Source organism: Narcine bancroftii, chromosome 9 (assembly GCF_036971445.1).
Source record: "Narcine bancroftii isolate sNarBan1 chromosome 9, sNarBan1.hap1, whole genome shotgun sequence".
Lineage (NCBI taxonomy): Eukaryota > Metazoa > Chordata > Chondrichthyes > Torpediniformes > Narcinidae > Narcine > Narcine bancroftii.
Window position 1 is genome coordinate 20,055,146 of NC_091477.1, and position 26,917 is coordinate 20,082,062.

A 26,917-nucleotide genomic window follows, 5' to 3' on the forward strand; every position below is an offset into this window, starting at 1 on the left:
ATTCCTTAAAATTGCATTAATCGCATACATTCAGTAGGCTCCTGACCACAACAGGCAGGCAACAGGGATGCTTAGATGTGCCATACCGTGAAATATGTCAGGTAGTGGCGATTACGCAAACGATTTGTGTTAATTATGAGATTACCATGATTCCATCTTTGAAATTCATTGCTTTGCTCTCCACTTCTTTTTGTAGCCGTCACGACCAACAAGCACTCCCAATGCTTACCTCATCTCTGATGCGAGTGCGACTATTGCTGTTCCCACTGTCCCGTTTCACTGCTGGTTAGTCATAAAAATTTTAAATAAGTAACACGTGAAAGCCTGCAGACACCATGGTTGAAGGAAAAACAGAATGCTGGAGAAACTCGTTTGGTCAAACAGTGTACTTTACAAAGGTAAAGATACATAACCAACGTTTTGGAGCTTGAGCCCTTCATCAAGGTATGAAAAATATATCGGCTACTGCAGGGATATTTACTTATAATTTTTTTTTGCTGAAACACTTCACAAAAATTTTATAGACAGTCATTTTGGTGTCACCCCCTCTGATGGCATCATCCAGTGTGGTACACACCCCCCCTTATTGATGTCTGCCACCCCCTCCCCCAATTTTGTATTTAAATATGGGTTGATTTGTCTGGATAGGACACAAAACAAAGTTTTTCTACTGTACCTTGGTATTATATGACATTCAATTTAATAGATTCACTAGCCTGGGTATACAGCCTCACAAGACCTACACTGTTGAGCACTCTAAGAATTTTATGATTTTAAACTCAGTAATACAAAGCAATTCTGTGCCTTTCAATTTGAATTTAAACAGCAAGTAAATACATTTATTCATTGGTTTTTAAATTTTTTTATTTTATTGACACATGTAAATATTACATATAAAGCCAAAATTCTATATATCAAAATCAATACATGCTTTTTTTAAGCATTTTTCTCCCCACCACCCAGTCCTTCCCACACAGAAAAACCTCCAAAGAAAGAAAAAAGAAAAGAAGAAAGAACAAGAATTTTTTTAAAACTAGACTAATGTTAAAATAATACTGGATATTACCTTTTAGATAAATTATGATCTAGTTATTCTAATACTTCCAACTATCAGTATATCTTTTAAATATAAAGTCTACAATAAAATGAAACACTACTATGTAATAAAGAACACTTGGTCAAAATCTAAGTGTGTGTGTGTATGTATGTGTATATATATATTTTTTTTTAAATATATATATGTACATGTGTGTGTGTGTGTGTGTATATATACACACACATGTGTGTATATACACACACATATAACATCTAGCATAAATAATAAAATGAAATATTAAGGTGAGGCCGGGGAGTAACAAAGTTCGCACCAAATTCTACCAATTAACATAATGTAATTACTTATAAAGTTATAACTCCAATTTTTTGCATATATGGAAACCAAATTTTCAAAAAAATGATCATATTTGTTCTTTAAATTATATGTAATCTTTTCCAAAGCTATTCAGCTTTGTTTATCACTATGCCATCTATCTACTACCAAATCCATATCCAATTTCCATGAAACAGCTATACATTTTCTGGTAACTGCCAGAGCGATTTTTAAAAATTCCTTTTGAAACCATTCCAATTTTAAATCTGAACTAATCTGTGATATATCCCCAAAAGGAACAACATAGGGTTTCTTGGCAGCTTACCTATTACCTGTTGAAGAAAATCTATTAAATTAATCCAAAAATAATTCAGTTTGGGACTTCAATCTATTAAGTTTTTGTGGCATAATGTATAACTGATATATAAAATTATACTGTATCATTCTATATCTAACATTTATTGTATTTTTCATGTTATCATTACATATTTGTGTCCAATTTCTGTCATTTATATCTATACCCAAATCCTTTTCCCACTTTTGTTTCGATTTATAAATTTTTCTTCTTTATTCCCCTCAAAAGTAATAAAAACATGAGATATAAACATTTTTTTATTTGAATTTGATATTATTGTTTCTATTTCATCATTTTCTGACAGTAAATAAGATGTAGGTAATCTTTTTCATAAATAAACCTTCAATTGATAATATCCAAATATTTTATTATTTTGTATTCCATATTTAGTTTTCAATTGGTCAAATGTCATTAAAGATCTACCTTGATAACAGTCTTTAATAAATTTTATTCCTTTCTTTGACCAGTTAATAAAATTTATATTTTTTAACATAAATGGGATCAATTTATTTTGCACGAGTGGCACCCTCCCCAATCCATACCTCTTAAATCCGATAACACATGTACCTTATCCCACATTCTAATCAAATGTCTTACTATTGGTGTACCTGTTTCTCCAGTTAATAGTGCTTCATTCCATTTATATGAAAATTCCTCAGATTATTTTTCATCTATCCTATTCATTTCTATACATTTATTCATTGTTCAACTTTCATATAGATATATTTTGTTCAAGAATGAAGCAGGTTGGTGGTACAATGAGTATTCTGAATCAATTTTATAGGATATGAAAATATTAATCTTGCTCAGTGGTATACCTCCCTCTGCTGGTGTCTTTTGAGTCAAAGCCTTTCTTATTAATTTTTAATTTTTAAAAAAAGTTTAGACATACAGCATGGTAATAGGCCACCCAATTTACTCCCCATTAACCTACACCCTGATACGTTTTTGAATGGTGGGAGGAAACTGGAGCCCCCAGGGAAAACCCACCCAGACTCGGGAAGAACGTAGAGACTTCTTACAGACAGCACAGGATTCAAACCCCAGTCAGGTCCCGATCACTGGCACTGTAAAGGCGTTGCCAAAACCACTATGCCAACTGTACCGCTCTGTAAATTTTGACATACAGTAACTGGCCCTTCTAGCCCACAAGCCTGAATATCACAATTAACTGACACCTGTTGTTTTGAAGGGTGGGAGGAACCTGAGTACTCTGAAGAAACCCACGCAACAAGGGAGCAATGTACAAACTCCTGACAGACAGTGCCAGGTTCAAACCTGAGTCGTTGGCGCTGTAAAGCTTCGCACTAACTGCTACGCTAAGCATAAAACAATAAATAAATATTTTAGAAAACTATTAAACGTTGGGCATGATAGAACATTGCAAAAATTGTCTTTTTTAAACAATTTAACAACATTCACAAACATTAAATTGTTTTTATAGTTTTCCCAGTTATGTTTCTTTATTGAGGAGTTCTGCCAAGATTTCCAAGTTCTTCATGAAGACAGAGTGACAAGTGGCTTTCATGTACCATAAACCGTCCCAATGATGAATCAACAATTTAATCAATTTCAATAATGGCCTATTCTTGATCCTATTTTTTATTGTCTTATGTTCTTTTATTTACATTGACAATCAGGTTTTATTGATAATAAACAGGATCAATCTGCCCACCTCATCCATGCATTAAATGTCCGCTTAAGCTGACCCCATTTACCACCGTTAGGCCATTCCTCTACATTTTCCCTTGACTTGAGCAAATACCTTTAAAATATTTGTAGTTGTTCCTGCCTCTACTCATCTAGCAGCTATTCCAGATCAGAGAATCACCACCCTCTGTCCACTGGAGGGCCATCAACACTGATTAATTGGCCACTAAATTCCTTCATTGATACTGATTAAATTTTTTAGTGTTGGGACTTGTTCAATATTGAACAATTTCAGTGAGAAATAGGAGTCACCAGACTCACAATGTGGATCTTGTCTAAACATTCACTTCTAACCCACCAGTGCATTGTAGATTAGAATTAATACATTCCCTGACACCTGCATGGAGTTCATCATAGCCATCAATATTCAAGATTACTTTATTCTCGAGTATTAATTCACAAAAGATAAGGATACACAAAATTCATTACTTTAGCCTTCCGTAAAAGCACACAGAAACCACTAGCATTGACCGGCAATAAGAGAAAGAAAAACAAAAGAAAATCCCTTCAGAGACTGACTGTCAATCCATTTGCCTCCAATGTTCCTGCAGCCACTGCAGCTGCACAATCTCCTGTACTAAACACTGACAAACCCGTCCTCCCAGATCTCAGTCACCAATACAATCATGAAGCTTTCAGTATCCGAGGCCCCTTTGGGAGCCCTTCTTTCCCTTAGCGCCCTCTTGAATCCTGGACCTGGTTCCCATTTTCCAGCATCTGCAGCCTGGTACGAGTCCTTTATATCCAATACATTAACACATTAATTTATTAATTAACCAAAATATTAATACAAATATAACTTGGTTAATGCTTCTGCCAGGACAGATGCAAATAATTAAGGTCAGTGAGGGAGGGCCAAGGATGTGTGTTGTTGCTTGCAATTGTCAAGCTGAAATTCCATTACCCTGAGCAAGGACAGCAAGAGCTCTGGAATGTGCGTTGCCTGGTAACCAAATGCTGGATGACAACTTCTCAGTCTCATTCCACTCTGGAATCGTGATTTACAGGAATTAGGGAAATGGAAACTGTAAAAATGCCTGAGAGGAGGGGGGACACATCTGTGTGATTGGTGCACAATATAGAAAATAATGTAGATGGACATTGCGTTACTTAATGCTGATGGGATCATTGTTTTTTTACACAGCTGCTGCGTTCAGGGAAATTATTCCCATTTTCCTGGAAAGCATGCTGTGTAAAAAGCTCAGAACCTGAATGGGGGTGCCATTCCAGTTCCAACTTTTTTCCTCCTCGACCCTGTCATTTTCCCAGAACACCTGCAGTGTAAACTGCACTACAGGCATTCTGGGACCAATTTAGGTCAAAGTGTATTGTGGTACTGTAATTTTCTTAGTATATTTGTAATTATTTTAGTTCTGTCTGCTCTCTCCTGCAGCCTGCTGTCCCACTCTATCCAGGCAGTCAGCAGCCTCTCTCTCCCATGGTGCACTGTCCCACTCTGTCCTGGTGGTCTCCTGCCTGGTCTCTGTTGCTGTGGGCAACTAAGTTTAACCTTAACCCTAAACCTAGCCCCAACCCTAACACTAACCCAACCTTACCCTGAAACCCCACACCTAACTCTAACCCCACTCCTATGCCTAACCTGAACCCTCATGCCTCACCCTAACCATAGCCCTGTCCCAAATCCACACCTAACCCTAACCCTAAGACATGAATATAAGGTCATCCACTATGCAGACAGTAAACTTACCCCACAACACATCAAAATACACAATTGATCTCACTAAGAGCTTGAAACAGGCACAGGGTAATGAAAGCATGGGCCACCAAAAGTGTAGATTTATAGTGACACAAAACCTCTGAGTTCTGGCCAACCTGAAAAAGTCTCTGGAAAACTACCATAAACACTTCACATGCGAGACCTGGGGAACCAACACACTCGACCACTGCTACACCACCATGAAAAATGCATACCGAGCCATCCCATGACCATGGCTCCAACACTGATCCCTACGCTACACCATTCATAACTGGTAACCAACCCTTATTCCTACTCTCTGTTTCATGCTGATCAGCCAAAGATCCAACCATGCTAGTATTTTTTCTGTAATTCCATGGGTTCTCATTTTGTGAAACAATCTCATGTGCAGCACCTTGTCAAATGCCTTTTTAAAATCGAAATATACAACATCTGCTGCTTGATCTTTATCTGGCCTGTTTGTGGTTTCCACAAAAAATTGCAACAGATTTGTCAGGCAATATTTTGCCTTAAGGAAATCGTGCACGTCTGGCAGGTATTAACACATTGAACAAGGAAAATGCATTAGGTGCTACATTCACATTCATGTGGGCATGAGAAGCAAGGGTGACATTTTAGAGGGAAAATTTATTGTCAGCAATTTTTAAAGAGAGAGAACTTCAGAACTGGTGGAGCCATTAATAATGTCATTGCAGATTATTTTCCAAGCCTTTGTAGCTGTTACCTGCAGAATAAACAAGGACAGCATTAATTTTTTAATCCCAAAAGTATTATTCCTCAATCAGAGAGCAAAACGTTTTGCTTGAGAAGTTAACTAACATAGTAAAAATACTTGTGTTTAGAAATAATTCAAACCATTTTATTTTCCCACAGAATGGAACTTTTATATCTAAGCTGCCTTAGCACCCAAGCAATATTCAACAGAAGACAACCTGCCACCTGAGCTGTGGTGTTTATGTAACTTTTCTCATTTTAAGATAGCTAAGGTAAGCTGATCTCTGTATTTAAACACTCTGGCCTATGGAGGAGATCTTGGTTTTTTGCCCGGCTTAGCATTATAGTTTTAGAATCCACTGAGAATTCTTGGGTATTTTCATTGGGCTTCGATTAATTTTGATTACAATTGCAAAAACTTGATACACACCAACACGACAGAAATTATAATCATTGAAGCTACAACTTGTAATTATTCTATTTTCAGATGAAAGTTTATTAAAATCTTCATTTATTACTTGTAATCATTTGAAGGAGATTGAAAATTTGGTATATTTCTCGATTACTCTAAATAATTATGATTATTGTTTTATTCAAAATACAATTTTATTACAAGGATAATGTAAATGGAATTTGAGATCAATCAGCTTGATAGATGGAAGAAGCAAAACTTCAGAGACAATGTCTGTTGAGCCAGTTCATATTCTTTTCTCAGCCTAGTTAATGTGGGGTATTCATAACTATTTTCAGCTCAAATTGCCAAGTGGATAATCTATTTCTGGCTTCTGAGATTTCCCACCATCAGAAAACTGCAAATTCAATTCACCCCTTGTAACATTGAATCACAGATGTGAATATTGCATGCTGCAAAGATTAAAGATTGCAACATCTGCTGTGTTGAATATTTGGGCCGCAGAATTAGCTGCACCTTCACCCAAACTGTTTCAGTTTTGTCACCACACTAGCAGCTGCCTAATAATGTGAAATCTCCTCCAATCTTAACCTGAAAACAGACAAATTCAGTCCAGCCCATTATCACACAATTAGTTTCTCCCAATCCGTAGCAAATCAAATAAACTGTTGTCAACAGTGAAATTATGCTGTGCTTAATTGTCAATTTCCCACTGTTCATTCTTAGTTTCATTTCTGCTCATTTATCTTTGAAGCTTATGGATTAGAGGGGTGAGTGCCTGTTTTTGTTGGTTTTTTTAAACTAAATATAGCTTTGTAAAATTAAAATCAATTGAGTCTAGGGAAATAGTTTCTAGACACTGGAGTCCTGCCATGCCCAAATGAGGTTGTTTGTATTTGCTGTAGTCAGTCCTCGCAACTCTTTTGCAGGAGTTCTGTTGCAGTACTCTAGGCCCCAACATCTTCAGCCCTTTATCAATAGACCATAAGAATTGGGAATAGGAGTAACCATCTGGTCTGTCAAACCAACTCTGCCATTCAATATGTTCATGGCTGATCTGGCTGTGGATTACACTCTACCTGCCTTGTCCCCATAACCCTTAATTCCCCCTGTTATATGCGCATTGTGGAGGAAAACATGGCCTCCCTCTCTGTCTGGAATGTTGTGGATTGCAAGTAGTCATGTGTCCTCCCTGTCTGAAATTTATTTGAAAGACACATCATCTGTCATCAAGGTTGGACTTTGGCTACCCATTAGGTGCACACCTTGTTCCTGGCTAATTTAAATTACCCAAGGCCATGCTGGCTAGGTGCCCAGATCAGAGTTGTATAAAACATTGATGCATGACACCTTCTTTTTCTCTGTTTCGTGGTCAAAGCTCCAGACATTAGTGCACACCAGGTCGCTACTGTGGACATCATTGGAAGTGTTGTGGGCAAGGTGTGCACTACACTGAAGCTGAGCCGTAGTATAGCAATAGATCAATGATTCCTGAGAGCTGTATCCCTGCTGGTAGAGGGAACCAGTAGTAAGAGTCCCAGTTTGTAGTGTGCGTATTCAAGTGAGTATAGATTCACTATTGTCGAGGTCCAATCTAGGTCTGAGGTGAAAGTCTATATCATTGCCTAAGTGAAATAGTAATCAAGTACAGTTTAACATTCTCCCGTTTGTCTCCTCTGTGTTAATTAAACGTGTGTGATTGTCCAGACTCGTGACTCTCTCTTTGTGTGAACCCACCAAACCTGATACTCTTCCCAACACACTCCATTATGCAAAAATCTATTGAACTATGTCTTAAATATATCTAATTATTTCCTAATCAATTTCTGTTCTGTTGTGAATGTACATTTTAAAGTAGTAACCAACATAATACTGTAGAGAACATTCTATGATATGTTTTGATAATTCAGCAAGATGAAGAACGGCAACAACTCTTTATTTGGAAAAGTAATAAAAGGCTATTAACCATTGGGTAAAGGACATGACCCTAATTAATGAATCACAAGAGAATTCCAAGCAATATGTACTTGTATGGAGCAGTCTCTTTGAATATTCTAGAAATGTAGGGGGTCTGAAAGTATAAAAGATGTGATTTGTAAGCCACAAGAAAACTTTCTTGGGGGCAAGACTCGCCTGCTTGTGGCAGTGTTTCTAATTGTCAATGAGTTCTCATGCTTTGCAAAGCAATTAAAAAATCTGTTTGTGCAGCTTTATTTGTTTGTTTCCAAATCCCAAAGGTCTACTTTATCCCTGTGAATGGAAAATGAGTCAGCTGGTAATGGCGCCCACTCTGGATTGATAGCGTGATGGATGTTTTGGAATGTAATCTCATGCAAAATGCGAAGGGCAATATAAATGTGGTTGAAACTATTTCTTCAGAAATTTTTTGAGGTTAAATTTAATTTTAAATTGGTGGCAGAGAATGATTTTTTTCATCCAGTGCTCTATATTTAATGTAAGAAATAAAGTAATGGATGTTTGAGGTGTCAGTCAAGGATTTGGGTGTAAAATTCTCTTTTAGAATGTGAAACATTTTACCATCTAGCTTTGTAGAGGAATGATCACCATTTTTGAAAATAATTCAAATGCAAAGATGGCAAAGAACATAAATATATTATTATGATTAATTTCAATGCCAAAAAGGGTTGGGAGATTAAAAATTGCACTTCTTGTCTCTTCTCATCGACTTACACCCACAACATCAAACTTTCTCTCGCCACCCTCTCCCATCACATCGAGGAATTGAACATTCCTCAGGGATGTTTAAGAATTTTGCAAACAAGGAAACTTATTACTGTATTTTGAAGAATTGTAAAATGAACCAAAAGTTGGTTCAAGTATCAAGCTCAATGCCTGATCTGCTACAGGATGCAAAATAAATAATTCTTTGTCTTAAAACCAAATGTTCCAAGGAATTGTGTCTTGGAATAGAATGTCATTTTCTACCATCTGACAGGAAAATTCTGAAATGTACTTATTTGCATATCATGTCAAAGCTGGAACTTGCAAGCAACGTTAGAATTTTTTAAAAAAAATGGAGACACCATGGTTGAAGTAAAAGCACAATTCTGAAGAAAGTCAGCAATTCAAAGAGTGTCCTTTATATAGCAAAGATAATGATACATAACCAATGTTTCGGGCTTGAGCCTTTCATCAAGGTATGGAAAAATGTTGGCAGGCACCTGAACAAAAGAGTTGGGGGGAGGTGTGGTTGCATAGGCAGGAATTGGTAGTTGGGGAAAGGCGGGAGGACACAGCAACGATCAAGGGAGGAGGGCTGGCTAGATGAATAGAGACGGAAGGGGAGGGGAGAATTGGAAAGGGGAAGGGGGTGTAAAAGAAGAGAGCAGGTTAGCAGAAACCAGAAAAGTCGATGTTAATGACATCTGGCTGGAGAGTGTCCAGATGGAAAATCAGGTGTTGTTCTTCCAATTTGCATATGGTCTTGATGGGATAATACATAAGGCCATGGACAAACGTAAATATGGAAGTGTGATTCAGAACTAAATTGATTTGCTACTGGGTGGTCTTTGACTCTGGTGCAGATGGAGCAAAGGTGCTCAGTGAAGCGATCTCCCAGTCTGTGCCCAGTCTCTCTGAAGTAGAGAAGGCCACAAAGGGAAGACCAGATGCAGTAAATCAGTCTGTGGTACACGAGAGAAGTGTTGCTTCACTTGAACGGCCTGTTTGGAGCCTCTGGGTGTGGTGAGGGAGAAGGTGCAGGCACAAACGTGGCACCTTCTGCGGCCATGGGAAGATGCCGGGTGGGGGGATGGGTGGGTGATTGTGGAGACATGAGTGCATGAGGAAGTCCTTGGAGGGAGTGGTCCCTACAGAAGGTAGGGTTTCCCTATGGAAAGCAAGGTTAGAAGTCTGATGACGAACATGCAAAATTTTCCAATCAGTACATTTTCTAAAACTATAAAATTCTATTGTGGGTGCTCAAAGACAAGGATGATTTAAAAAGTACCATCACAGAATATTTTAGTTAATCAAAAGAACAACAAAAGAATAGTTCCCATTCTACTTCTGTTCTACAAGGAGCTGACCCTCAGCTCTGCAAAATACTGCCCTGAGCCCATAAATATCAACTGACACTGACCCGCAAGCTGACACATCCCAAATAATTTTGTTTTCAGAGAGAGTGGATATCCTTGCACCAATTAATAATTGTAAATGGAAAGCTTGTGGGTTTTTGTGAAACTAATGATGTGCAGCACCTTGTGGATTTTTGTGTCAATGTTGGTATCTGGCCTTCACTGAAATTGCTCTATGCCTTGCACATAAATAATGATTAATGTTTCAGGTCTCATATTTATCTTACTGTGGGAACCCTGAGCAGCACTTTTACAGGAGAACATTTGCAGCAAATTAAAAGTTTTCTTTCCATGCTTCTGTGGCTCTGAAACCCATGCTTGACAACAAAATCACCAGCCTAATTCAAGCCTTGGGTTGAAGTGTCCATGAAAGTGCACAGGAGACACAAAGGAGACTGAAAATGCTGGGATCCGTAGCTAAACACAATCTGCCGGAGGAACTCAGCAGGTCAAACTGCATCAGAGACTGGCATGCACACTTAAAATTAGTCCTCCCTGTCCTTCCTTAACTAGGTTTGTAAAGATTGAATCATGCACACTGCTTTAATTACACCTTGATTTCTGTCAGGCTGGAGGGCTAAATGTAGAGACTGAAGTGACAGCTTTACTGAAATTATTTCTTTTATTCTGCAGATATAGATTTCAGTTTGAGGTCAGAATTTAAATTGTGTTCGATAAGGACCAATGCTATTCCTATGATGTTAAATGTGGTTCTGAAATGAGCCATGCCTGCTTTAAGCATTGCAAGTTCATTAACTTAATAGGATGATGACGATGGCTCATTCCCAGAAATCCACCAGCATGCTGCAGTGGGTGCTGCAATACAGTGCATTAGCCTACATGCAGCCGGCTGCTGTCTGAAAAATGGATACTGTCCTCGTTGTTTGTGGTTGTATATGGCTTCTGCTCAGTGAGTATATGCCTTTCATTTTATGTTTTTATTGTTAATTTGTATCTTTGGCTGTTCATTTTCCTTGGCTTTTGCTGCCATGGTAAACCGAAGATTATAAATTGGAAGCTCCCAGATCATTGTGTTCATATTTCTGGCAGTAAATTGCAAATTTTGCATAAATACATTGATTTTTTTCTTTACTTAAATATTTGCTCTGTTGAAATCTTGTACATTTTTAAAAAATCTTGATTTGGTGTTAGTTTTTAAGCAATGGATGAAACGAATTCTCATTGTGCTTCAATCTGAGCAACCATTTTCTTCGTGTAATGACTTTGCTGCTTGACTAAAATTTAAGTGCTTTTTCTTAATTTTCTGTTTTCTTGTAATCTTTTAAAAGAAAAAGAAAAGTGATAATTCATTGAATTTGTTTTTGCCTGAATGAAAGACATTTATTTTGTTAGAAATTCAGTGAAGCAGAATTATTGAGTTTTAAATTTTCTATTCGTTTTCAGTGGGCCTAATGTACAAAATGTTTAGACTGAAAACAAACCATTGTTCCTTGGGGATGCCAGTTAATTACTTTTCAGTGTTGAATAAATTTAGCTTCTTATTTCAATGATAATGCAGTCAATTAACAACCTTTTGGTCTGTGAAGCATTGTGGCCTTTTTGAATTTAGAATTTAATGTAGGCATTTTTATAACAATCTGTTACCTGAAGTTTTTATTCTAACAACTCAATGTGCATTTGACAGTGCCACATCTTTTTAATAGCAAGCTTAAAAGTTGAAGAATAATTGGAGTAATATCTTCCAAATAACTTATTGTAATGAATCAATTGACAGAGTTCTAGCGATAAGGTCCTTTTCAGCTTTGGTCCATGGTTTGTGCTGAATTTGGTTCTCTTAACCAGAGAACCAAAATAACCTCTGAGGTTTACAATTTGTGAAGATTAAGTCTTTGCTCCCAGTTCTGACAGTGACCTCTGCTGAACAGTCAAATGTGCTGCACATAGTATGTATTTCTGATGGCACTGCAACACACTGACCATTATAATCTTGGCATAATTCCACTCTGGTAAGTAGATAAAATGCCATCAAACATCTGATAAGGCCCTATTGAAATTGTAGCTAGAAATGTTATTGCAATAGACTACAATGAAGGTTCATAAGGTTAACTTCTGAGATGAGAGGATAGTGCTATCAGAAGCAATTCAGGCTGGGCTTGGATTCTTGAGAGTTTAGCACATTGAGAGGTTATGTCAATAATAGTGAACAAAGTTCTTGCAGGCCTTGATAGGATAAATGCAGCGATGATATTTTCTCTGAGATGTCTAGAATTAAGATTAACAATCTCAAAATAAGGGGTCAGCCATTTAGAACTGACATGAAAAGAGAGTAGTCAATCTTTGGAATTCTCTTAGGGTCCGGAGTATATTTACAAATTAGTTAAAAAGTTTCTTGACTACTCATGAAATTAAATTGGGTTTAGTTTGGGGAAAATGGCACTCAGATAAGATTAACTGTGTCTCATTAAACATCAGCGACCAAATGGACAACTCTTTTGCTTATATTGGGATAAACACATTCCTTTCAGAATGGTTTGTTGAAAACCAAGCTTCAACCACTTTCTTATTTTATTATTTTCTCCCCTGAAGATCAAAATGTGTCTTGAATGGACAAAATTGTGACTGAAGTAGAAATCCATTGAAATAAAATATTTCTGCTACAAATTCCATCCCCATCAGGAAACAACAGATTATGCTGGACAAATGACTGGTCCAAGTGCTGTAATTACAGAGGAGTCGCCTTGCTATTTGCAACATGGAAAAACATTACAAAGATTTTCCTCAACTATTTTATCTCAAAGAGATAATATTTGAGTCACAGTTCTGATGTCCATCAAGAGTATAATATGCATAATCTACACTGCACGCGCTTCTAAATAAAGAGCACTGATACTCTACATGGCCCTTCTCAATCTCAAAAAAGGCCTTGAATTTCTCTTCACTTTGGCTTCCTCAAAGATCTGCTGCGCAATGATCGGCAAGTCATGATACTGAGCAACAGGCCCAATCCCAGTGCAGGCTAGTGTGTAAAGCATGACTATTATTTGAGTGGCATTTTAATCATTCTCATGGCATCTAATAAGATTCCCACTGAATAGAGTCAATCTACAGCTGAATAGGAAACTTGACAAACTTTGACTCCAGTCCAAAACCAAGTTCACCCCAATCTTGGGCATTTAGCTGCAATGAGAAAGTGACCGAAAGATATATGCACATTTAGACGGTGTCTGAGCCATGGTTGGCTCCTTCACTGAACTGTACAAGAAGATGGAACTTACAGTAAGTACCTGGAAGAGCACTTGACTTTTACCAATCTGCCCCTGCTGTACCTCCTATTCAGTCCCAAAACACAGCCATCTACTTCGTAATCAAGATTCATGCAGGTACATTGGAAAGCATGGATCATTTTTCATATACCAGAAGTCAAACGCCAGTGAGGAATGGCATCACTACCACTGTATCATCTTTTCCCAAAAACAATGACAAACCTGGCATCATCTATGACATGCTGAGCTGATCCCCTCTTATATATTACAGGAACATGGGCAGCCTACAATGGATGCATCAAAATAGTGGAAACATAACATCTAATATTAACTGACAGGAAGGGAATTTTGATATACTATCCTCTCTAGATGCACATGAAGCTACTTACCAAGGTAAGAGCCATGGTATAACAGGAAACATATTAGCGTGGGCAGATCATTAACTGATTGGCAGGAAGCAGTGAGTCTCAATGCAGCGATCATATTCTGGTTGTGCCCCCAGTTGTTAGTGGTGTTCTACAGGGGGTGGTGTTGCTGATGTTTCTGTTATGTATCAATGGTTTAGATTATGGAATGAATGTCTATTTGGGCCAAATTTGCAGCTGATGTGAATATAAATGGAAGAGCAGGTCGTGTTGTGGAAAGAGAAAGGCTGCAGATGGATTTGGACTGATTAGGAGAATGGGCAGAGAAGTGTCAAATGAATACAGTTTTGGAAAGTGTAGAGTCATGCACTTTGGTAGAAGAAATAAACACGTAGACTACTTTCTAAATGGAGAGAAAATAGAAAATAGCCAAATGCAAAAGGGCCTGGGAGTCTTGAAGGTAAACTTAAATGTTGTGTCATTGGTGAAGAAGCTAAATGCAATGCTGGCATTCATTTCAAGAGGAATAGAATAGAAGAGCAGGGATATGATGTTGAGGATTTATGAGGCCCTGGTGAGACTGTGCTTGGAGTACTGTGAGCAGTTTTGGTCTTCATGTTGGAGAGGGTTCAAAGGAGGTTCGCAAGATGATTCTGGGTATTAAAGGGTTATCATATGAAAACTATTTGATGGCTCTTGGCCTGTACTAATTAGAATTTAGGAAAATGAGGGGGGTCTCATTGAAATATGATGAATGTTGAAAGCATGGACAATGTAATGTAGAAAAAATAAATTACTGGTAAATATACAATTGTTCACAAGTAGTCTTACTGCTTTTACCATCAGTTGGTTTGCTAGTCTCATTTTCCTGGCTGAATACAGGATAGACAGTTTAGTCGCATAGGCAAGTTGAGCCAAAGGGCCTGTTTCCATGCTGTAATCTAGGACTCTATCATGGCATTCCTATTCAAAGCATGTATCAGTGCTTGATGCCCATAAACTCCAGATGGTTATGCTCCAGATTCATCATGCCATAGGAAGAACCCCAAATTTTAGGTAAGCTGAGTGTATATTGTCTGAGACCTAATGCTACGATATGAAATACTTGTGTTCTAAGTGAGGATAGGACCTTTAATGTCTCTGAATTGTTGAGTGGGGGAAAAAAAAAAGCAGGCAGTGGTTTGCTGATCTACAGTCTCCTAAAATGCAGTACTGTCACCAAGACTTCCAGGCTCCTGCCAACTCAGCTAGCACCTCTCGTCAATCTCCAAGCTAGTGGCTGACATGTTGGCCAATGAGTTATTTCTGTATTTCCAGAAGAAGTCTTCCCCGTTAACAAGGTTAGTGGATCCAACTCGATGCTCCACATTGATGCAAATGGAATGCCCCAATCTCTCTATGGATACAAAGCAAAGAGAGCTGATTTTATGCCTGAAGAGTGTTGACCTGAAACCTGTGACTTGAAGGTACTCTCTTGGTCCATCTACTGTTCTTATGTGCCTCAAATATCGGAGCATTAGACTTCCAGAGTAGAAAGCGTACTATCCTACTGTGTACAGATTCTGGTGAGTTGGACCCCTCCATGTGCCCAGCCAAGTGTGGATTCACTCTGCCCGTCCAAAAAAAACACCAAACATTTCATTATTATATCCATTAGTCTTCACCCAATGATTGCATTCTGTGGAAAAAAAGAGATAAAAGTTTTCAATCTCTCTGATTTTTGATCAAAGTTGGGTCATAACCTGAATATATAATTGTTTCTCATTGTTGAAAATTCCACCAAGTAGGAACATAATCATTTTGCTTCAGTGGAATGAATAACATGATAATAAGAACATAGTTTTCTTTGGGCACTTTGTTGACTCGGTGTCTAATCCCAAAAGCTTCTTTACTGTGATCTCTGTGGCAAGAAAATCAAGAAAACCTATTTCTTGGCAAAAAAAAACATCATTGCAAATAAATGAATTTCATTGAAAGTAGAGCAGTAAAGCACTGGACAGGCTCTTAGATGCCAACTTAAACTAATCCCACCTTCCTGCACATTCTTCGATTTCCTTCCTGCTCAAATGTCAAACTTCCTCTTGCACATTACTATCCTTATCTGCTTCCACCTTCTACCACCCTCGGCCTGTGATGATCCAGAGAAAGCGATTCAAATTTATCCAAACTCTCCTTGTAGCTCATATGTTCTAATCCAGGCAACATCCTGGTGAGAAACATAAAAAACTGCAGATGCTACAATCTTGACCAAATATTGAGCTGTTGAGAAACTTGCCCATCATGAGCTGCATCCTCCCCTTCCCATCCCTATCCACTGTTTGCAAGGATCCATCTCTCCAAGATTTTCTTGTTCACTCTTCCCTCCTTGTGCACCCTTCTCACTCCCCCCCCCCCAGGACAATTGCAGAAAGGGTAAAACGTCCCCTTGTCTCCTATTTTGTCTTCATGCAGGGCCACAAACCTATTTTTTTCCCCATAGGTGCTCTGTGGTTAGAAAGGGATTACTTAATGTAGTATGTGAGTGGAAAGAAAAAAGTTGAGAACTACTGATCTAACCTAATCTACTGCATTCAATGTACTTAGTGTGGATTCCTCAACATCAGTGAAACCGAATGAAGATTAGGTGACCATTTTGTCTGTGGGTCTAAATTTGAACTCTCAGTAACCAACCCTTTCAATTTCTTTCACTATTCCCACAAAGCCTCAACTTCTGGTCTTACTTGTCTCTCTGAACACCCCACCCCCACTTCCCGGTTGTTTATTCCTCTACTTGTTTCCACCCTCCTATCTTCTTTCCAATATCCTATCACCTCTGAACCCTTCCCCAGCTTCTCCACCACTTGATGTGGTTGATACTCCCCTTCCTACTTTAGTCTCACCAAAGTGTCATGATCTGGAATGTTGACCTACCATTTTGGCCCTTGGATGCTGCCTGACCCATTGAATTCCTCCAGCAGCTCCATTTTATATATAAAAATCCCTTGGGATTCTCATTAATCCCATTTCCCAAGGACATCTCAGAGCCCCTTTTAGCTCCCATGATTCCCTGTTTGAATTGTATTTCTCAATGAACCTGTGCAGTTAGGGTGGCACGGTTAGCGCAATGCCTTTACAGTGCCAGCGATCGGGTCAGGGGTTTGAATCTTGCGCTTCCTGTAAGGAATTTGTTCATTCTCCCCATGTCTGCGTGGGTTTCCCTGGGAGCTCCAGTTTTCTCCCAATGCTCGAAACATACCGGCAGTGTAGATTAATCAGGTGTAAATTAGGCAGTACAGACTCTTGGGGCCAAAATGGCCTGTTACTGTGTTGTATGTATAAATGTTTAAAAAATTTTAAATAAAATTTAAATTAAAAATTAAAAAAAAAGTTTTCTAAACCTTGCTTATGTTTCCTTCCATCTGACTATATTTACAACATCTCTTGTCATGCAAAGTTCCCAAACTTTGCCATGCTTGTCTCTCTTACAGGATCCTACCAGTCCTGAATTCTGACCAGATGGCCTTTAAACAATTCCTAAATGTCAGATGTGAACTTCCCCAATAACAATTGCTTCCAAACTACTTTCTATCACTTCCGCTTATTCCTATCCATAACTATCTGAAAATTTGTGGATTGATGATCACTGTTCCCAAAATGCTCTCTCACTGAATCTTGATCAGGGTTATTTCCTAATTCAAAAAAATTATGTTGATGCTGTTAAGTTTAAGGCTGTCTAGATTATGTTTATTTTCCTCAGGTTTATTCTTAAGAAATGCAACCAAGTACAGACTACGTAGGAATAGTTAATGACCCCTTCCCTGCTTGCATTATGTACATATTGTGTCAAGAAATACTCTTGAATGGACCAAATATAAGTTCTGTTTCACCTTGCACCTGGCACTAGGAGAGTTCAACAATATGCAAGTTAAATTAACATATTTTCTCTGGGGCTTATTGATCTTTTATGTTAAAACTGGATAAAAGTAAAATTAGACTTTAGGAAATAAAGCAAACTGTGCAACAAATAAATTGTTGCTCTTTTTGTGTTATTTATTTTCCACTGAATTTAATGGGAAAATCATCATTAACTGAAAAATCATTTTAATTCGGACGTGGGCATCAGTGGCAAGGTCAGCATTTGCGGCCCAAACCTAATTACCTTTGAGAACTTAAAAATCATTGCAATTCTTCCATTGTTCTATTGAGAAGAGGGTATACGTGAAGAATGCAGAGAATCCATTGTAATTTAATACGTAATCTATTGTGTGGCAATTGGCTGTATTGCCAGATCAATACAATCCCAGATTGAATCCATTCTTTGTGTTGATTTAGGCAACTTTAATAAGGGCTATAATTTGTCTCATTATTCCCAAGTGGAGACATTTCTGTCTTTATAGACAAAGTGTGATTTAAAATTTTTTTTGTGCGCCAAATTCCAGTTGCTCTCAAAGTTTTGTTTTATTGATGTCAATAGTCAATATAGTTAGATGGAAATTTCTGGGTTATTTGCATCATGTGAATTTTCTTCCTTTCTGCCTATGATGGGTTTGCAGGCCCGTCGAATTTTTAAGAAGTGAAACTTTGAAGCTTCTGCATTGTAAAGTGGAAACCTTTGGCATGTATTCACTCACTACTATGCCATTAGGAAGTCTTCAATATCTTTCAACTACATGCACATGTTGTCTTCTCGACATCAACCCACAAACAAACCGAGCTCTTGCTTTTACTTGGACAGAGACTTCATCTGTCCTCTCTTGCAGTTGTGGCTGCATTCTGCTCACATTCTTGATGTTACTGTGAAGTTTCCATGGTACGTCACATTAATATTTTCTTTCCTTGGGACGGGCATTGATAGAACTACAGAGCAGTGTAAACTGATACTTTATTCAACGTGATACTTTATTGACTCTAGTTTATAGTTTCACTATTGTGCCATGTCGCCTAGCTTCACAACCTCACTGATTCCCGACAATACACTGTCAATGAAAAATTTTGCTTGTCTAATGCTCAAGTAGTCATGTGAAATTATGATAGATCTAAAAGTAACTTCCTGTAAGCCAATACCAGGAACAGTGCTAACTCATAAGAGTTTCTGGGCAGAGTAGGTTACTGAAAGAGCTAACATCAGCTTGTCTTGGGATCTCCAAAGCTTGCCAACCTAATGCCCTTGACGCGTTCATTCTGCAGAAGAGACAATGTTCTCCTTCAGTGCAAGCATTTACAGTATACTCCATGAACTGAAGTAATGCGATAGATTTTCCCCCCCCCATGCTTCATGTCCAAAGAATATTCTGCATTCAACATGCGCCAAATTCCAGTTGCTCTTAACATTTTGTTTTATTGATGTCAATTAGTCAACATAGTTAGATGGAAATTTCTGGGTTATTTGCATCATGTGAATTTTCTTCCTTTCTGCCTATGATGGGTTTGCAGGCCCGTTGAATTTTTAAGAAGTGAAACTTTGAAGTTTCTGCATTGTAAAGTGAACTACTGTGCATTAGGAAGTCTTCAATATTTTTCAGCTACCCTCCCTACCCTATAACCCTCCACTTTTCCTCCATCAATGTGCTTGTCCAAGAGTCTCTTAAGTGTCCCTAATGTTTCAGCCTCCACCACCATCCCTGGAAAAGCAGTCCAGGCACCCAGAATTCTCTGCATAAAAAACTTATCCCTTGATGTCTCCCCTAAACTTCCCTCCCTTCACTTTGTAGAGATGTCCTCTGATGTTTGCTATTCCTGTCCTGGGAAAAAGGTTCTGGCTGTCCACCCTAACCATGACTCTCATAATCTTGTAGACCTCTATCAAGTCTCTTCTCATCCTTCAATGTTCCAAAGAGAAAAGTCCCAGCTCTGCCAATCTTGCCTCACAAGACTTTTTTTCAATGCACCCTCTCCAATGCTTCCATATCCTTCCTAAAATGAGGTGACCAGAACTGAACACAATACTCCAAGTGTGAACTCACCAGAGATTTGTAAAGTTGTAACATGACCTCTCTACTCATGAACTCATCCCCCCTATTAATGAAGCCCAGCATCTCATAGACCTTCTTAACTATCCATGCAGTGACCTTGAGAGATGTATGGATTTGAATTCCAAGGTCCCTCTGTTCATCCACATAATTAAGTAACTGACCATTAACCCTGTACTCAACTTTCTGGTTTGTTCTTCCAAAATGCATCACCTCCGGATTGAACTCTATCTGCCACTTTTCTGCTCATCTCTGCATCCTGTCTATATCCTCTTGTAACCTTTGACAACCTTCAGTTCCATCCACCACTCCTCCAATCTTTGTATTATCCACAAACTTTCTGACCCATCCTCTGTCACTGATCTCCAAGCAGAATCTTTCCTTCACTACTATTCTCTGCTTTCTTCCTGCAAGCCAATTTTTTATCCACACAACGAAGGTTCTGTGGATCCCATGACTCCAAACTTTCTGAACGAGTCTCTCATGGAGCACCTTGTCAATCCCTTACTAAAACCTATATAGCCCACATCTAACACCCGACCCTCATGAATTATTTTGTTACCTCCTCAAAAAAACTCACTTAGGCTCGTGAGACACGACCTTCCCTTCACAAAGCCAAACTGACTATCCTTGAGTAGACTGGACTTCAGATGTTCATAGATCCTATCCTTAAGAATTCTCTCCATAAGTTTGCACACCACTAACATAAGACTCACTCGTCTGTAATTCCCAGGATTCTCCCTATTACCTTTTTTAAACAAGGGACTACATTTGCATTCTCCATACTTCAGGCACCTACCCTGTGGCCAAAGAAGATCATAGCTACTGCCCCAGCTATCTCTTCTCTCACTTCCCACAGCAGCCAGGGATATATCGTATCCGGGCCCAGGGACTTAACGATCTTGATGTTTTTAAGAAGATCCAACACTTCCTCTTCGTTAATCTCATATTGTCCACCACAAAACCCTGTTCTATTCTGACCTCACCCTGATCAAGGTCCTTTTCTCTTGTGAATACTGTGTCCTGGGTAAACTTGTACCTCTCACTTTGTTCATTTTAGATTGGACATAGTGTTTGAGCTACCGAAAGAAAACAGAGACACACGCCGAGAGCACTTCAGTTTATACAAATCTTTATTACAAAATCTAAAGCTGATTTCAAACTACAATATGCAAGCCCTTCCCAATTATACTTATCAATGCCTGGACTGGTCCCAACTGCCGAAGCAAGGCAACGACCACACACTTGTCGGAGCGTCGGTAGCAGCTTCTCCACCTCCCCCGACCAGGACGTTGGTTGGACTCTAGAAGTTCTTCTTCTTGCTGAGAGACGTTTCCACCCCTCAGAGAATCTGAAACTTCAGCAGTGGGACCATGGCTTATATTATCCAAAAACTGCTCTCCCAAGCACCTATTCCCAGCACAAAAAAAAAGATAACCAAGCAGCCTAGGTTTCTATCAAAACCACAACTTTCAGGCTTATCACTTTGAATACAATGATCTACTTAGCTGCAAGACAACTTTCTAGCTTATCACTTTGAATACAATGATCTATTTAGCTGCGAGGTCTCACTTGACAGTCTGTGACCAACAAAATCCCATCAATCTCAAACAGCAACCAGCTAACAAGCAGGAAGATTAAACGTTCTTCGTACCAGATGTCTTTTTGTCAGATAACTGGATCTCTGGGCCCCATGGTGGAATTTAGCTTATGTCTGTTGATTCTTACATTATTTTCAAAGTAGGTTACTAATACTCAGCCTTGCATAAGCTTACATACTGAATCAAAGCATTCATTTAGGACCTCTTCCACCTCCAGGTATGTTGCCTCCTTTATCCTTTAGCGGCCCCACCTTCATTCTCGTCATCCTTCCGTTCTTCACATATGTATAGAACGCTTTGGGGTTCCGCTTAATCCTACATGCCAAGGGCTTCTCCTGCCCCCTTTGAGCTCTCCTAATTCATTCTCTTTTATGGAAGGAAAAGAAAAACTACAAAATATTGCCATACAAAGGGATCTGAGGTTCTTAATACACACAAGAAAAGTAAGTAATTAAGAAAACTAATGGATTATTAGACTCATTTGCCAGGAGTTTAAAAATAGAGAAATTTTATTGCTGTTTGTAGGACACCAGTGGGAATTCACCTGGAATAAAGTGTACAGATTTGATCTCCATATTTAAATAAATATATGCGTGTATTGGAGACAGGGTAAGATAATTCACTCAGTTCATTCCTGGGATGACCTATGGAAAAAAAAGGTTGAGCTGGTGGGGCCTATACTCATTAGAATATAGAAGAATAAGTGGGGTTTTATTGAAACATGCAAAAAGAATGATGATGGCATATTTCCTACAGTTGCTGAATCTGCAACAAAGGGTCATGGTTTTAAAATAAGGGGTCACTCACTGAGGAGGATTTTTGTTTTTGTATAATCTGTCTTGTGACTCTTTATGTTGGAGTAGATTCATTGATATTGAACAAATGCAGGCATTTGAACTGCAAGTCCAGTGGTCTGGAGAGAAATCAGGAAGGTAATGTTGAAGCCAAGATTTGATGAGTTATGATCTTGTTGATTGACAGTCCTCTCCAGGGTTCAAATGGACAACTCATTTCCTGTGTTCATACTTGCATTTATGTGTTTGCTATGAGTTGTCCTGGAAATAAAATTTTGCCGACCACTTGCCAAGCATGTCTGCCTTTTGTTCAAGTTTGTGACAGGCTGCTTTTTGCTCAAGACTCCACTGAGGTGAGTTAAACAAGAAAATCTACGAATGCTGGGGGTCAAGTGCACCAAATTGCTGGAGAAACTCGGCAGATCAGGCAGCATGCATAGAAAATAAAAAGCAGCCAATGTTCAGGCCTATGTTGAATTGCAAAAAAGTCAATTTATAATCTCCACGAGCATCCTGTTAAGGATATGATAAGTTGGTATTTTCTATGATTTGTAAGAGTGAGTGAATTTTCTCACCAAGAATTTATTTGGTTTACTTACAAATAAGCTTTAAAAATCCCCATGTGAAAGACATAAAGGTTCTGTTCAAATCATAATGCATCTCATTGTGTAATTAACTTGAGGCAGTTGAGCTGTAACTCCCTTAAGGGTGAAGTAATCTGACTTGTCAAGAACAATCTTGCAGAGCAGTTGCACTGTCAGGGCAAAGGAAGTTGTGTAATTAGACACATGAAAATGAACACCTGCTTTAAAAAAAAGTTGCATGTGAACATTAGCAGAGATGGAGATTCGGGGTGATGCAGTAAACTTCCAAATTCACAATGGAAATCTCTAAAGGAGGAAATCCAATGTGAGAAACTGATCATTTGCTGAAAAGATTTGAAGCCACCTCATGCAATAGCAGATACATCTTGTTGAAGATGATGCCACAACTCATCTGAAGGAGCTCTAGTCCAAAAATATGGAATAGTGAAAGATCTTAACGAAGAGTGACAGAGACTTTGCATTTGATTATGCACCTCATATGACTGTTTCAGTCTGCAGCTACTCCTGGCAGGATAGAACACATCCCGTGTCCACATTTTGGCAAGTCTGATCACCAGGCTGTACTTCTACTCCTGGCTGACAAGCAGAGACTGAGGACTATAGCACCAGTGGTGAAGACGGTGAAAGCATGGCCAATGGACTGTTTTGAATTGGTGGATTTGAACTTATTCAAGGACATGTCTTCAAACCTTAATGAATATGCATCAATTTTCACCGACTTTATCAAAACCTGCTTGGATGTGTGTGCGTGCCCCTATGCACATACACATACTGTCAGTATCCCAATTAAAAGTCACAAACTAATAGAAGATTGCAAGCTTACTGACTGCAAGGTTAATGTCATTTAAGACTGGTGATTCAGATTTCTACAGGAAGTCCAGGTATGACCTATCTCAGCAGCAAAGAGGTCATTCTGAGGGAAGCTGGAAACAGAGTCAGATACTCGCCAGCTATGGCAGGGCTTGCAGGCCATTATATCTTGCAAGATGAATCCTAACATCATAAATGGCTGTGATGCTACATGTTGAGTTGAGCATCTTTTATGCTCATTTTGAAAATGAGAATTAAATGGTACCAATAAGAACCCCTGTGGAGACTGGCAACCTTGTGATATCTGTCTTTGAGACCAATGTCAGAACACCTTTCTAGAGGGTGAACCCCTGCAAGGCATCAGGCCCTGATGGCATTCCTGGCAGGGTACTGAAAATCTGTGTCAACCAACCAGCTGGAGTATTCACAAAGATTTTCAACAACTCATTGCTGCAGGTGAAGGTTTCAATATGATTCAAAGGGCATCAGTCATATCAGTGGGCAAGAAGAGCAGAGTGAGATGCCTCAGTGGCTCACCTAGTCACACTCACATCTACTCTTATGAAATTCTTTGAGAGGTTGGTTGTGGCCAGAGTTGATTCGCACATAAGCAAGGATATGGACCCAATGTAATTCACCTACTGCCACAATTGCTCCATAGCGGATGCAATCTCATTGGATTTCCACTCAGCCCTGGATCACTTAGACAACAAGAATATGTACATCATTGACCACAGCTCAGATTTCAACACCATCATTCCATCATTACTGGTCAACAAGCTTCAGAACCTGGGCATCTGCAGTTCCCTCTGCAACTGGAGCCTTGATTTTTCTCATCAGAAGACCACAGTCAGTATGAATCAGAATTGGTCTCCTCCTCACTGACCATCAACACAGGGGCACCTGAATGGGGTGCGATTAGCCCACTACTCTACTTGCTCTAGTCCCATAACTGTATGGCAAGGCACAATTTTAATGGAATTTACAAATTAGCTGATGACACCACGGTCATCAGCAAAATTAACTGATGGCAATGAGGAAGTGTACAGGGATGAGATAGATCAGCTAGTTGAGTGGTATCACAACAACATCCTTGTACTCAATGTTAGCAAAACTGAAGAATTGACTGTGGGCTTCAGGAGGGGAAAGTCAGGAGAAAACAAGCCAGTCCTTATTGAGGGTTCAGCAGTGGAAAGGGGTGGTCAGCAATAGAAAGGGTTAATAACTTCAAATTTCTGTGTGTCAACATCTCTGAAGATCTATCCTGGGGCCTCCATGACAATGCAATCACAAAGAAGGTTCACCAATGGCGATACTTCATGAGGAGTTTGGGGAGGTTTGGTTGCAGATTTCTACAGGTGTACAGTGGAGCGCATTCTGACTGGTTGCATCACTGTCTGAATGGAGGTGCCAGTGCACAGGGCAGGAAAAGACAAGAGTGAGCCATCATGGGAATAAGTCTACACTCCATTAAGGATATCTTCAAGAGGCGATGGCTTAAAAAAGCAGCCTCTATCATCAAAGACTCTCACCACACAGGCTATGCCCTCTTCTCTCTGCTACCAACAGGAAAGAGATGAAAATGAAAACCCAATGGTACAAAAGCAGCTTTTTACCCTCTGCCATAAGGTCTCGGAATGAGCAATGAACCACAAGCATTACTTTTCTCTTCCTTTGCATTAGTTTATTTAATTTTTAATGTAGTTCATATCTTTCCACGTACTAGCAATACATTTTTTTGCTACAGATAATGCTAAATATACAAAAGCAAGTTGAAATTTATCTAATCCCAGACTTTTCAGAGGTTGCAAACTACCCAATAAAAATACTGTCAGATCTAAAGGTATTTTAATCTTATACAGGTATTCCAGAAACAATTGTACTTTCTTTCAAAAAGATTGTATGTGTATATATATGTACATGACCAAAACGCATGAAAAAAAGTTCCAACAGCGTTACCACATCTAAAACACAAATCTGATGCTTGAAAACCATATTTTTTTAGCTTATCAGGTTAAGTATAATTGATGTAAAAAATTATAATTAATCATTGCATAACGTGCATTTATCAGTCGAGTTACACTATCATAACAAATATCTGACCAATCATCCTCGGGAAAAAATAAAACCAATTTCCGCTTCCAATTTACCTTTAGATTTATCCCAACCCTTTTTATCCATACCATCCTGTAATATTTGATACATAACTGAAATATAACCATTCTCTGGTACCTTCATAAGAAAAGTCTCAAATTCAGTCATTTCAGGTAAAATCATATCTCTACCAAATACATGCTTTGCCAAGGATCGAATTTGATAATAAAGAAACAAAGAATTCTTATCAATACCATAACTGTCCCTCATCTGATCAAAAGATAAAAATTTACCTTCTTTAAAACAATCTCCCAAATTTTCCACACCTTTAAATCTCCAATATAATAAACTCCGATTATGTATTGGGAAAGAAATAAGTTGATTATTATACAACGGAGTCAAGGCCGATAATTCACCACTAGAACCTATCATTTTCTTTTTCTTTCTCCATAGCTTCATTAAATGTTTTAATATAGGCAGATTATGTTGGTGTAACAAATTTACATTCCATTTAAACAAAAATTGATGTATTTCAAATTCAAAAATATTTTCCATCTCAATTTTGGACCAACTAGGGGGCCATTCCAAATCCATCAATGAACTAATAAATTTAATTTGGGCTGCTTCATAATAATTTCAAAAATGTGGTAAACGTAGTCCCCATTTTTAATGTTGTTTATAGTATTTTTGCACCTGTTTCTTTGGCTTGGCTTCGCGGACGAAGATTTATGGAGGGGTATGTCCAAGTCTGCTGCAGGCTCGTTTGTGGCTGACAAGTCCGATGCGGGACAGGCAGACACGGTTGCAGCGGTTGCAGGGTAAAATTAGTGGGTTGGGGTTGGGTGTTGGGTTTTTCTTCCTTTGTCTTTTGTCAGTGAGGTGGGCTCTGCGGTCTTCTTCAAAGGAGGTGGCTGCCTGTAATGCTACCACAAAACAATGAATTTTGTGACACCTATTCATAACAATAAATTCTGGTTCTGTCAGAAGTTGCATCTTCCAGACTAAGGGTCCACCCAATGCTTTGAAAGTAGACGGGTGGGAACAGTGGGATGGTAGCAACAAGTGTACATTTGATGTCGTGGTAGAATCATTGAACCATTCA

At 38.7% G+C, this 26,917-nt stretch overlaps 1 protein-coding gene across 8 annotated transcripts in view; it reads left to right on the top strand.

The window, feature by feature from the left end:
* Nucleotides 1-26,917, top strand: part of LOC138743253 (long-chain-fatty-acid--CoA ligase 6-like) — a 121,457-nt gene that overhangs the window by 23,044 nt on the left and 71,496 nt on the right. For 3 of the 8 annotated variants that reach the window (XM_069898233.1, XM_069898236.1, XM_069898237.1), the window contains exons 3-4: nucleotides 197-444; nucleotides 6,025-6,137. Coding sequence is in view for 2 of the 8 variants with exons in the window: in XM_069898230.1 (XP_069754331.1) it covers nucleotides 11,239-11,284 (46 nt within the window). In the remaining 6 variants the exon portion in view is untranslated. The other 5 variants (XM_069898238.1, XM_069898235.1, XM_069898230.1 and 2 more) reach the window with 5 other exon arrangements.